Here is a 13,944-nt window from a genome sequence, read left to right on the forward strand (position 1 = left end):
CAGCTTCCTGTTGTGTCTCGTTGGCGCAAGTGGTTAGGCATCAGGTTTGTAAACCAAGGTTGCTTGCATTTTGGTGGTTCGACCCGGGGTTGGAGACCTGTTTCAGGCCGGAGACCTGTTTCAGGAAAATACAATTAGAAAACAACTAGAAACACTTGAGAAAAACAGAAAATCAGGATAGAAGATAAGAAAGTAGAAAATAGGGGGGAAATAAAGACGATGCATCCTGGAGTATGATATTGTTTGCCAACCAACAGAACAGGTTTTAGGTTTTTTATCCAGGCAAAAATGCCCGAAATTGGCCCATTTTGGGCATAAAAACGGCCGGAGAATCGTCAAAAATTGAAAAAATCAAAAAATATCTCAGATTTGTGTTATTTGGGTCCAAAAAAATTAAGAACCACTAATTTGGAGAAGAAAAGTCTCTACAGCCCACTGCTAGTGGTATAAAAATCTGAACTTTATTTTTTAACGTACTTTGAAGACCTCATAATATTTTAGGACCCTCCCGGCACTCCGGAAAGTGCCGTTTTTCGTGCTCACTTTCAGTGTTCTGTAGCACAATATTCGGTAGTCTGAATTGCAGAACTCTACAAAACCACAGGTACAGTGATCTACCACCCGTTTTCCAGTTCGGTTATTTTATTTCAGTGTATTTTATACAGAATCTTGGTGAGTTAATAATTTCTTTGATTGACATTGATTTGCGCTCAAAAACAATAATTTCAAACGTTTTCAATAGAATGTTTATGAACCTATTATGCCTATTGACATTGTCATTCATGACCTTTATAAACTTAATTTCAGCAAAAATTCTTATTGTGCTGAATAAGATGCTTTCAGTATCGCCAGATGGAAATTTTCACTAGGAAAATACTTCAGAGAGCTGTTTTAGAGGTGTAAATTTGACTATTGTCATTGATTGTCATGGTATTGACAAAATGACATTTACTTTCACAAATTCAAGGACAAAATATTTTTCACGAATATAAACATTCACGAATCAGGTGACCAAAATGAAAATTTTTACATGAAAAATGGCTTTAAAGTTTCCAATAATTCATTGCGAGTATGAATTTTCGCGAATCACTTCTTTAAGAATATTCAAAGACATATGTAAATTACTTTTACAAAAAAGGCCAAAATGCACAAAAAATTGCGAAAGTTTGTACGCCTAAAGTATAATGAAATTAAGATATTTTTACCCTGAAGCTTTGAAAATCACAACGAAATTCTCTTACTGGTATATCGAAAATTAGAACCCTCATATGCATCCTATTCTAGCCTAAAGTTTTTGCAATTTTTGACTTGCTGCAACTGATTTGACATGAGGAACTACTGTATAACCCTCGTTTTAGTTTAAATAAATGTAGGTGTAGGTGGCCCTTTAACGAAAGCTATTTGAATTTGTTGGTACCAGCGACTATGGAACCTTTTAGCTCTCTCCTAGCAGTAGGTTTTTTGTATAGTGCTATTGTCTTAGTTCTGTGAAATTTCTTTTTCAGTGAAGAATTAATAATAAGAAGAAGATAATCTAATAAATTGTTTTTGGAGACAATCAAAATACAAGTACAACATGATGACTGAAGAGGAACAAATGAGAATGGAATTGCAAAGAATGCAGAGGAGAGCTGATGAAGTCACAGATGAGGTTAGATGTTGTTTTTAAAGTCCATACACTGTCAATGTTTAATTGAAGTTTATACAGTGTAGATTTCCTTTTTGAAGACTCTATCAAAAATAAAAGGGTTGGAGTGCTCTTTTGACGTAAATAGTAACCACTACTTCCATTGGACTAGAGTGGTAAAGTAACATCATTTTAGTTGGACATTGTTAAATATTATTTGAAACACTCTGCTCTGTTATTAATGTTTTATTTTTTCATATTCTTAGTCTCTTGAATCAACTAGACGAATGCTTGCATTAGCTGAAGAGGTAGGTACAATATTTTTAACTTTACATAGCACTATGGTATATTTCAGCATTTTACAAAAAAAAGATGAATTGCAAAAACATTATGTATTTGAAATGATTCAATATAATTGCGCACCGCATCAAATGTAGAATAATTTTCTTAATTTCTCTTTTAGACCCAAGACACAGGAATAAAAACACTAGTAGCTCTTGATGAACAAGGAGAAAAACTGAATAGAGTTGAAGAAAATTTGGATCAAATCAATGCTGATATGAGAGAAGCAGAGAAAAATTTGACTGGTCTTGAAAAGTTTTGTGGTTTGTGCGTTTGTAGTTGTAGAAGGTAACAGATACTCTTGATGACTGCACAATTAAATGAACATGATCAACACAAAACCTCAGCACAATGCATTTTGTCCAAGATATACAAAAAATTATCAAATCTTTGAATTATTGGTCGTTGCTGCAAGCTTTTATGGAACTTTCAATATCAAAAATTATTAAATGGTTTACAAATTAAGTTTCCGTGCATAGTAAGATTGAATTCTTATTTAAGGAGATTTTCATATTAATTTTGCTATTATATACTATATAATAACCCCTGGTTATATCTATAATTATTGCATTTTATTGTTTACTTTCCAGGAAGCAAGACTTTGAAAGTTCTGAACAATACAAGAAAGCTTACAGTAAAGGAGACTCAAGTGGCGGGGGAGCCGGAAGTTCTGGACGGAACAATATGCAAGGAGGTTATGATAAAGCTCCGGCTACAGGATACATCCAAAAGTATATATCTTTACTGTTGAGAGGGAAAGAAAGGCACATGGGTTTGAATAAATTTATCACACTTTGGAGTTTTCAGTATGATAAGAAATTGCTTACAATTCTATCAAAATTACTTGTAACTTTGAAATAAAGTGGTTGCATTTTCTTCCTTATTTTTTTAGAGTGACTGGAGACGCAAGAGAAGATGAAATGGATGAAAATATCGGGTTTGAATTTTTAACTATGCATTTTTTTCTTGTGTGATTCATTACTACATAAATCTGCTGTTCATGTTCATGTTTGTTTTTTCATATTTTTCATATCATAACTAACTATGTATTCTTATAATTACAACTATATTTCTTTTAGCCAAGTTGCAGGCATTGTTGATAACTTGAAATCTATGGCAATGGATATGGGAGGTGAACTTGATAAACAAAATACTCAAATTGATAGAATTACTGATAAGGTAACATTATTTCATATTCTTCATTTTACACAACTTCTTCTTTTACTAAACTACAAAATGTGAAATTTTCTCCAACCACGTCGTTAATAATGGTTGATTCTGTAGTCTAAATTATATGTTTTAGATTTCCTTAAAACTGAATACGTTTTGCTCTTTTTGTAAAGGGACTGGATTTATTCATTTGATTAAACAGAATTCTTTCAAGTTTCCTTTGATCAGGAATGTCAAACAGAGAATTTGCTAACTCTTGTAATATTTTCCTTATGTAATTAATACACTATAGTATAATTCTTTTCTGATACTTTTTCTGCCTCAAACATTGTGTTTTTCATTCTTTAGGCAACTGCTAATGAGTCAAGAATTGATGTTGCCAACAAAAGGGCTGAGAATATTCTGCGAAAGTAGATTGGGCTTGAATTGAAAATATGGTTGCGGGCTCACAAAATCAAATTATGCCAAAGAAATTAGTCCAGAGAGGCACGCATTTTAGAATGTTTTTAGAAGTAGATATTAATTTTCCATTCATGTGCTTCCTTAACCACAGCCAATATGTAGGTTAAAGGAAGTGCTATAGAACACCCACTAGACATTTTCTACATTTATCACGTGTAGCTTCCTTGAAGAAGGAAGTAGGATTGTCTATCAATTTGCATTGTGTGTTTATTCTTTTGGTGTCTTTGAAGTTTTTTTTCGAGGCTCTCTTCTATATGTACAAATTATAGAATGTAGATTTTTTGACATCGAAATTATTTATTAAGCAATCCTTTTTGCTTCTCTTTTAAATATTATTTAGCAATATTATAACCCATCCAGGGACAAAGTTAATCATCTAATTTTGAAACACTGACAATTATTATATTTATTCATATTATTTTGATTTAAACTAACAACGTAACGGTTGGGGTGCATGGTTTTGATTTGTATCATTTTGTTCTTCTATTTAACTATTTAGGCCATAGTTTATAATTTTTAGGTTCAGTTTATTATCTTGTTGTCAATATCAAGTTTGAATGGGTGCACCTTGTTATATTTATTTTTCTTATTTTTTTATTATTTTACCTTAGGTCGATGTTGGGTATTCTTGTTGCCAAAATTTGTACAATAAAAGTTAATGTCTGATTTTTTTCTTAAAAGATTCAATATATATTTTTACACTGAAACTTTGAGGAATACATTTTTGCTATTTTTATCCAGGGGATTTTTAATGAACAATATTATAATTTTTTTGCGATTCAATATCATATTAATAATTTTGCGAATTCGCCTCCAAAGCAATATCAAGGCAGAGAATAATCTGAAATAACACTTGTTCGTTTAATAATTGTAACCTTAGTAACAGATGCTCTATTGACTGGACTAACAAAACAAAAAAGGTATGTTTAACAATAATTACTCATTAATTTCAGTTAATTAATCTCAATTTCATTTTTTTCATATTCTTGTTGCTTTTGCAATCTTATAATGTTTAAAAACTTTACGGTAATTTCATTGAGGCAGCTGTCTTCCTGACTAAACCAAGAACTAATTACAATAGCTAGTAAAATTCTGGTTTGGGGATCTCATTAATTTTGATTCAATAGTGATATTGTTTGAATTGTATGAATTGTTTTGTCCACAGAAAAAAAAAACGAATAAAAAGAAAACAATAAGAACAACAGGAAAAAAAAATCAAGGAAGATGTTGTCTGAAGATGAGCAAATGCGCTTGGAATTGCAAAGAATGCAACGTCATGCTGACGTCATCACCGATGAGGTATAGGAGGCTGAAACTCTTTGTTTTGCTTTTATGTGATTATAAAAAAATACATTGCCAGAGTTTTATGACAATATCCAGCGCAACTTTGACCGAGTTACAGTTTTATTTAGAAAGATTTGAAAGGCTTCGTGTTTTAAAGTGTAAGTTCAATTATTTAAAACATATTTCTTTTAATATATTTTTCAGTCACTTGAAAGCACACGGCGCATGGTCCGCTTAGCAGAAGAAGTAAGTATTATCTTTCTTATAATTTTGCTACACCTCTTCAAACTCATACCACAGACAAGACTAATCCACGGGATGTTAGACTGGCAAATTCCAAGCATCTGCAGTGTATTGTAATGCCATGAATATACCCTTGCCAGTAAATGAATCTCTACACCAGTGGATCGTAATATTTCATTTGGGTCAAAATAAGACTGTTGAATAACTAGGCGAAAATGATTTTCTAACAGTTGCGATCTTTAAGGTTGGGCTTATCATCATCCTTAAGTATCTTGGATTTGTTAATCAGACAAAAATCGAAATCGTTCCTTGCTCAAATTCTTTTTATTCTACTTTAGACCCAAGACACAGGGATAAAAACACTAGTAGCTCTTGATGAACAAGGAGAAAAACTGAATAGAGTTGAAGAAAATTTGGATCAAATCAATGCCGATATGAGAGAAGCAGAGAAAAATTTGACTGGTCTTGAAAAGTTTTGTGGTTTATGCATTTGTAGTTGTAGAAGGTATTACCTCTTAAAATCTCAAGACAGAGCCTATTAAGAAATGCTCAAATTTTAAGGGACCGGCGTGTGATTTATGAGATAAATGGTTTTCCTAAATCCTAATCATCCACTCTAGCCAGCCGATAAATTTGTTAGATCCCAACCGACTAAGCAGTGCAAAGGAATAATCTGTTGAACCAATCATATACCACTGAGATTGCTTTCGTTTCCAATGTAATATCCTTGTTTAGTCTACGACTCACAGTTGTGGAAATTTTAATGATTTCCTGAGTTCAGGAAAGTTGATCTTGTGCTTTATATTGACGGATTCCATATGGTCATCTCTAAACTAGCCTATACTAGACGTCACCCGCGTTCTTTAACGCAATTAACGTATATTCCACTTTGCGACTTTTTCGAATGTTTTGATCCCGGGTTTTCGGGCTCTAAACATTCGATTTTTCGACGTCACTTGTAACTTTCGAAGCTCCTGCAGTAGCAAAATAATCGAATTTACGTCAAAGCACTTGAAAGGCTTCTTTTTTTCTAAAATCGTCAAGTGGAACTCACTAAGAAACGATATGAGAAATCCCAGTTTTTAGTGAGGTGCTCGCTATCTCTAAACAAATCTTTAAAAATTTAAAAATACTAATTTCAGTCTAATAATGTAATACATTGAATTCTTTTCCGCAGGAAAAAAGGCTTTGAAGATAACGAGCAGTACAGAAAAGCATATTCAAACGATAGCAGCGATGACAAAAATCATTCGTTTGGTTCAAGCTCTGATAGAAATGCATCAGGTGCTCCAAGTAGTGGTTACATCAAAAAGTATGTTTTGGGAAGATCCAAGAGGATGCCTACCTACATTTTTTAAGAAAGAGGCACCTTACCCATAGATTTATAAAGCCCGAAGGGCTAGATGTAAAGCTTTTGCTGAAAAGTGTGCCGTGGTTAGGTAGGAAATCCTACCTAAGTCACGTGACAATACAATAGAATGTCAGCGATTGACCTATCAGACGCTTCGCGGGTTTTCGAAAACAATAGCAACAATATTTTTTCCGATATTCACTTTTTTTTTTGCCTGCGATGGCTTAAAGCCCGACATCTAGCCCTTCGGGCTTTATAAATCTATGGCCTTACCCCAAGTAGACTTTATTGGCGTGGTCGACTTTTGAAACACGTATTTCAATTCTAGACATGTTTAGTCTCCCTAACAAATCCATTAGCAAAGGGAAGGGCTTGGAGAGTAATCTAAAACTTAATTACTCCTCTCATTCCTTTACAGAGTGACTGGAGATGCAAGAGAAGACGAAATGGACGAAAATATTGGGTTTGGATTTTCTTTTTAAATGATTATTTGATTTTTTCTTGATCGGTAAACTCTTCATAGAATATTCCTATAAATGATGGAGTAGTATGTATTATTTAATACACATGACCTATAGCGGTAAACACATCAGGGACTCAGAAGAAAATTCTTTCAAGTTTACAATTATACTTAGTCTTATATCAAATTCATTCTTCTCGGATAAGGTCGAAAGATTTCTATTCTAGAAAATTAGTTTTTTTAAAAGCAAAATTAAAAAAAAAACATGAATCTCATTAGGCTGCGCGGGCACATCCCTGATGAGATTATGCGAATTAGACTCGAAAAGACTCTGCTTGGCAAATTTTTTTATCTAGGCAAGTTTTTTTGTGATGTGACGATTTTAACTTTGTCACAAAAATTTAATAACAAAGCAAATTTACCCCCTTGTTTACCGTAATATTCTTTATCGGTGAAGCAACAACGATGAAGAATGAGGGATGCTGGCTGTCGAAACGGTCATGTCTCTAAATTTTCATTTTATTTAAATCTCGTAATTATTTTCAGTCAAGTTGCAGGGATCGTAGACAACCTTAAAATGATGGCAATGGATATGGGAGGTGAACTTGATAAACAGAATACTCAAATTGAACGTATAACTGATAAGGTATTGTCTAATAGTTTAATGTTTTTCTCTAACTTTATGGTCAGTCTGTCATTAATATAAAACTGTGACATAGAATCAATATAAGTTGTTATTGTTCGCACACATGCTGTTAAAATCGATTTGCTTCCCGGATGTCTTGTCAAAGGTCTTTAGTTTAACAGTCAAAGCTTTAAAGTTTGTCTCGAGAACCATGTCTGACAGACATTGAGAGAGAATTTAACATTTACAATAACCCATTCAATGGACCCTGCTCCTGATTAAAAAACTAATTGCAAAGAACTTCTTTCTATCTTAATTATATTTTGCTAGTCAAGCAGTGTTATTATATTTTTTATTTTCTCAATTATTTCCAGGCGACATCCAATGAGGTTCGACTTGATCGAGCCAATGAAAGGGCTGAAAGAATACTTCGAAAATAATGAAAAGTTAGCAATAAAATTCTCCTCAATAAGATGTATAATTTATTACACTGAAGTATCACCGATTCCAAACTTAAGAGCCTCGTTTCGAATTTTGAAAGCGTGCTTTCTACCAATCGTTTATTTTTATAAACTTGAATAATAATAAATTAATAATAAACTTTTATATTTACTTTTACGCTCAAACCGAAAAATCCTACTTTGTTTATGTGATACAGTATGTTTTCCAATTTTTTTCTTCTATGGGTTAAGTATGTTAAATTTGACTATCCCCTCTTTAGAAGTGCCTTCAAGTGTCAGGGACGTCTTCTGTCAAATCTTTTTTTCTTTCTCCATTTATTCTTTTCAGTTTTTGAGTATCGTCATTCGGTATAGGTACAATTTAGTTTTGATAAACCTTTTTTTCTTTACTTTTTTTTTGTTATTATTACAGATTATTTTTATAATTTTTTTAGCTTTTGTATATTCGATTATCCTTTAAATTTTTAAAATAATTTTTTAAATTACAAAGTTTATCAGTCAATTAATGGTATCGTTATTTCAAAATTGTCAATCATTTTTAATTGATTATATTTTATACATATATTATACTTCATATTTTGATACAAAAAAATAATCCCCTATCATTGTGATCGGCAAGTTAAACGACTTTTGTTGATGTTTGCTAATGGTTCGAAAGTTCCAAAGTCATAAGCATAATGTCATTATTTTCATAAAGTTTCTATAAAGTCAAAATATAGCTAATCTCATAATAGATCATCCATTATGCGCACACTGCTTTATTCTAAAGGCGAATGTGATTTATATCAGTTGCTCATTTTAGACAATCAAAACCCCGTTGATCTTGCTTGTGAAAGTGACTACGTTTTAATGTTTATGCTTGTGTTAAAGATTGGCGTCTGTTTTAGTGCGATTGTTTCGCTTCAGCCAATCACATTCAAAAGCTCACCTAATATGGCCCGCCAACCTGGGCAGACTCTCTTACCGGAGTGTCATGCGTGAAGTAATCAGAATCTGACCGGAGATTAAAATATGACTGACGTCTTTTATCCAGTATAATTTACGATTCAGAATTTTGAAAAATGAACAAAAATAATATCTTTATCTTTTTAGTGAAGTAAATAAGAAAAATGCTATAAAAATGTAACAGAGAGCTAAACGTTGGGAGCAATGGCAAACGAAAAAGCGGCGCCACTAGTCAATCCGGCCACCAATGAGAAAACGATGAGGGTGGCGGTGATCTCCTGTTCGTGCGGTTCCACCATGCTGAAAGAGAAAGAAAACAGAATGAATGTAAGTTCGATTTTCGGTTGAATTTGAACTTAAAGCTTTGTCGTATAAACAAGCTGAAAATTTGATAATCGAATCAATCAGATTTCACAATCGAAATCGAAAGGGAATCGATCAATGACTAAATTTTAATTAATCGAATTAATCGATACAAAAAAAGAAAACAAATCGATTAATGTTCCATAGTTTGTCGATTATCATTCGATATTTATTTCGATTGGAAATCGATGACCGTTAAAGTTTGGGTCGATTATTAGTATTCTTGATTCAATCGATTGAGTATCGAACTATTCGATGCGGGAAGTAAAACAAGTTACAAGTAACGCAGATGTGATCATGTGCTTTCTGTTGTGTAAGCTCACATTTTAGACTTCTCCTATAAAGGAGCCTGTAGACTATATTGTAGTTACAAGAAGCAGTTCTCATTCAATCAGTTCTTTTACATAAGAACATTTTCGTTTAGTTTCGGTGAAATCTGCCCATTTCTTTTATAAAAGGAATCAACCACTGACCTTTATATATCCATGGGCCAAGCTACATCCGCCATCTTTGATAGAAGTCTTTTTTGAAATGGTACCCGTAAAGAAGCCATTGTAGTGTTAAAAATTAACTTCTAACGGCGTTATGAAGTAATTTTTCGAGGAAAAGTAGATCTAACGCTCTGGATGCATTTGCATCGCTATTGAGTAGTGCCGCCATTAGGGTACCACTTTTCAAAAAGCTCCGATCAAAGATTTTGCTAGGGTATATAAAGGTCAGTGGAATCCAAACGACTGATCTACTCAATGAAGTAAGTCAAGATGAAACCTTTTTCTGACAGAAAGAAGCAAGAGAAATGACCAGAAAAATTGTCATCACTAACCTTGGTCCGTAAATAAAAGGGAGACTTCCTAAATAGCCTCCCGTGAACGCAAATAAAGCCATGAAAATGATCGGTAATGAATCGTGGCTGAACGCTACAGGGATGTTTGATAACCGTGGTTGCACGTTGCAAAATAAGAATAACGGAATGAATAATACTCGTAGTGCGGCCAGGACGACTAACAACCAAGGTCTTTCATTGGTGGGCTGAAATGATGTAAAAAGGAGGAGCAATTAGTTTGTTAGTATGATGGAAAATTTTTCTATTTTCGATTGCTTAATGTCGTTTGGTGGTGGCGTTTTTAAGGGTGCCAAAAAGAAGTTGTCTGTACACAGACACAGTATCTACGGCTAATTTTAAAATTCATTCCGGTTGAGGGTCTGTTGTCATTGTCTTTTTTCATTTAAGGTTTTTCAAACTGACCGCTGCAATAGAGTGTTGGTGAAAGAGGGGAGACGATGTGAGAAGTGTTGCTATTTACAAATCATACTTCATCGTAGAGGTCTCCGTACGGGAATTTTTTCATCAAACAAACAATGCGCATAGAGTGTACTACGAAGCGATGAAGTGAGATACACTCCGGTACAGAGTAAAAAGTAGAGGCACAAGCCGGCACAAGAAATTGCGCCACTTTGTTTGTTTAGCTACCACACTGCTGCTTCTAATGAATGACACAAACTCGCTTGAAAGATCTTAATTTCCATTGAAATAAAAAAATACTTTCGTTTACCTTTTGAAAGAAACTGACCGCTGATTTTCCAATATAATCAAATAAATTGTAAGTTAAGAAACATCCAACCAGCACGAAGAGCGATTCTAAAGAATAAAATCTAAGCGTATACAGTACAGAACAAGTTTTAGACTTTAAGTTTGAAGTTGAGACATAATTAGCATGTCATTTCTAGATTCAGCAATCTCAGATTTTCATATACCCCACGTATGAAAGTCACTGGAATTCTTTAAAGATTAAGAAAAAGTATCATTCCTCGGATGCATACTTTAGAACGCCATGATCGTATAGCATGGCTAGACTGGAAGTTATCTAATTACCCCGTTTAATAAGGTTTTTACGGTTTCCTGGAAGCAAAAGTTCTTAACAAAGAAGTTACGTAGTGCCCTCCTTTAATAAGATTTACAATGAAAATGAAAAAATAATTAATTACCAGTCCATTTGTTCTGATCAGTCCACGTGGATTCGATGCGAGCGGTCAGGGAAGGGAAAACAGAGAGAGTGACCAGGAAAGTGATGTAGACTGTCAACATCATACATTTGATTTTCTTAATGATGCGTAGGTAATTGATATCCTTGTTGTTGTTGTTGGTAGTCTCGCCTTCTTTTTCTTGTTTATCATCCTCTTTGGTGTCTTCTTTATTTGTTATAGTGCTGTTTAAATGACATTCGTTTTCTGTGGTTGGAGAATTAAGGATTAGAAAAGTTAATTGGGAATCGTGTGAATCGGACTTCGATTAGAAAACCTAATTTGGAATCGTAAATTGGAATTGTTGATTTACATGCTGTTGATTGATTATGGGTTTACAGGTTTTAACATCCTGCATTATGATATCTGGCTGACCTTTACCATTTTCTTTCTCAGTGTTATGATTGGTTCAACCTATGTTTAACCCATCTTTCTGGCATCTTAACTTTCGTGATGATAGTTTGTCAATTTTATAATATATTTTCACCCCCATAAAGTGATATAAAGTAACCTACCACATTCACAAGTGCAGAAACAAACTCCTTTCGTAATGTTGGTGTAATATTTCACGATGGGCTGAAAAAGGGAAAGTCGCAAATTGAGTAGAAATTTCGGTGGAAATTTAATTTAGCGGGTGCCTGGAAAAAGTAAATTTGACAGGAATTACTACTTTTGCGGTTACAGGATATTTTTGGCCGAGAATCGTTATTGAATGAGAGAATAATCTCTTTTAAGGCGAGAAGTTCGACTTTGGAGAATGTATGGAAAAAATTGAATTTGGTGTATGGCGCAAAAATAATTTTCAGCGGGGACTTAATTCGGCGGATTTCAGGGAAATCTGGCAAATCGGTTATTTTGTCTTTGATAATAACTAGAAGACGCTGACCTATTTTGAATATTTTGTGCGTCAATCAGCGGCCTATCGATTTAAATTTTACTTTAAAAGTGGCTTGTCAACTATTGGAAAATTAACATTATTTTGTCATCGTTAACTTACCAGTCGTTCAAGGTAAACATAGGCAAGCAGTGAGATGATCATTGCAAATATACCAGTACAAAAATATCCAAAAGAACTGTCCGTAATCTTTGAACCACCTAAACAAGATTCAAGATTTTTTATTTAAGAAATTAAATTCCAATGTGATGATCTCTATGATCTGTATCTTTGTCTACACATGGCATATCTATAAGCGTGTGATCTATGCCAAATTCTAATGTTTTGTACCTAGTCGATACTAAAAGAAACAAATCAAAATAAGACTTGTTTAGGCCATAAGGCCATGCTTACAAGAGTCTTTATCGTTCTTAAACTATCTATTCTGAATCGCAGACCTCTATAAAACCTATAAAATCACAGGTAGTATTGTCTATAAGTAGCACGAGTCTGTTAGTGGACACAGCAGCCTAGAAACTATCTGTTCATCGTTGATTTTATCCAACAAAATAGTTTAATCTCGTTTTGGAAGATTACAAAATAATAAATTCTTAGAAGTCACCTACCTACAGAAGACAAGATACTAACAATACAAACAAAGAATCCTCCAAGACCTTGTCCAGCCATCACTGCTTGAATATATCGTGGTGGCATCATCCCGGCAAGCCCGAACAATGCACCCTGCAACATAGCACCAAATCCTGGAGAAAATATTATAAAATATTTCAAGTTATTTCGAGAAAATTATGAAAAAGTGGATTCCACTTCTTGTATTTTTGTAACCCAATTTCCTTAACTTGCATTTCCGTGTCGCTTCACGCGTCAGGTAAAAAGGAACCATGGAATGGCCCGAACATACCCGAACATTTTCAGGTCATATTCAGGCCAAAATAGTAAAAATATTCTTTGACTCGATGAACATTGGTGCCAAGTTCAGGCCAAAAAAACCGACCCGGCCCGAACATGGACAGGTCAATTCGAGTGGCCCGAAAAAGTCCGGGCAATACCGTGGGTCGTGGTATAAATTCACGTAATGACTTTTTGAATTTGATGAATTCATTTCTGACGTCAAATATTTTTATCGAATTCCTACAACCTTCAATCAGCTACTAGAGTTCCCTTTCAAAGTTTCGCTTTTATTCGAAAACTTCTATTGTGTTTAGCGTGTTTTGTTGATTAGACAGGCTTTCTTTGATGACTCGAATGATATGGAGAAAAGCCTTATATTGACTTACCTGAGATGAGAACCAGAATGATCATTGTTGCTATGAAAAATTCTTCTGTCCCTGAAAGTGAATAATAAGTACTAGTTATCGCATGACTTCGAGTGCAATACGAGAAATATTTTACGAGTACCGAGATTTTTCCGTAATATTTTTCCGAGCCTTTAGGCGAGGAAAAATATCGGTAAAATCTCGGAACGAGTAAAATATCGAGTATTGCACGAGAAGTCATGTGATAACTAATTTATTGTCAACTCAAAAAAATTGTCCTGATAAAAATCTCTTTTGTTTTTGTTGTTTTAAAACTTACTTCCGCCTTGCTTCTTTCTTCTGTGTAGTTTCGAATGTTTTTATTCGAAAATCTAATTCGAACGTTAGATTCGAACAAAAAAATTCGATATGTTCCCGCAGAAAATATTCACACAAAAACAA

At 33.8% G+C, this 13,944-nt stretch overlaps 3 protein-coding genes across 3 annotated transcripts; 2 read left to right on the forward strand and 1 right to left on the reverse strand.

Moving 5' to 3' along the window:
- The first annotated feature begins 1,505 nt into the window (after positions 1-1,505).
- LOC136818223 (synaptosomal-associated protein 25-like) lies at positions 1,506-4,308 on the forward strand. The gene is made up of 7 exons (XM_067074590.1): positions 1,506-1,651; positions 1,894-1,935; positions 2,091-2,257; positions 2,560-2,700; positions 2,862-2,906; positions 3,049-3,148; positions 3,488-4,308. Exons 1-7 carry the CDS (start codon positions 1,577-1,579, stop codon positions 3,551-3,553), a joined length of 636 nt encoding a protein of 211 aa, XP_066930691.1. The 5' UTR covers positions 1,506-1,576; the 3' UTR covers positions 3,554-4,308.
- A 434-nt stretch (positions 4,309-4,742) lies between these two features.
- On the forward strand, positions 4,743-8,166 carry LOC136818224 (synaptosomal-associated protein 25-like). The gene is made up of 7 exons (XM_067074591.1): positions 4,743-4,900; positions 5,090-5,131; positions 5,467-5,633; positions 6,306-6,440; positions 6,898-6,942; positions 7,486-7,585; positions 7,939-8,166. Exons 1-7 carry the CDS (start codon positions 4,826-4,828, stop codon positions 8,002-8,004), a joined length of 630 nt encoding a protein of 209 aa, XP_066930692.1. The 5' UTR covers positions 4,743-4,825; the 3' UTR covers positions 8,005-8,166.
- Positions 8,167-9,087: 921 nt separating this feature from the next.
- LOC136818227 (equilibrative nucleoside transporter 1-like) lies at positions 9,088-13,572 on the reverse strand. Its single transcript, XM_067074594.1, has 8 exons — positions 13,525-13,572; positions 12,856-12,990; positions 12,353-12,450; positions 11,871-11,931; positions 11,320-11,562; positions 10,887-10,972; positions 10,157-10,362; positions 9,088-9,270 (listed from the first exon to the last, which is right to left on the reverse strand). Exons 1-8 carry the CDS (start codon positions 13,547-13,549, stop codon positions 9,159-9,161), a joined length of 966 nt encoding a protein of 321 aa, XP_066930695.1. The 5' UTR covers positions 13,550-13,572; the 3' UTR covers positions 9,088-9,158.
- Between the last annotated feature and the right edge of the window lie 372 nt (positions 13,573-13,944).

The sequence above is a fragment of the Clytia hemisphaerica genome, unplaced genomic scaffold (assembly GCF_902728285.1).
Source record: "Clytia hemisphaerica strain Z4C2 unplaced genomic scaffold, Clytia hemisphaerica genome assembly, whole genome shotgun sequence".
Classification (NCBI taxonomy): Eukaryota; Metazoa; Cnidaria; class Hydrozoa; order Leptothecata; family Clytiidae; genus Clytia; species Clytia hemisphaerica.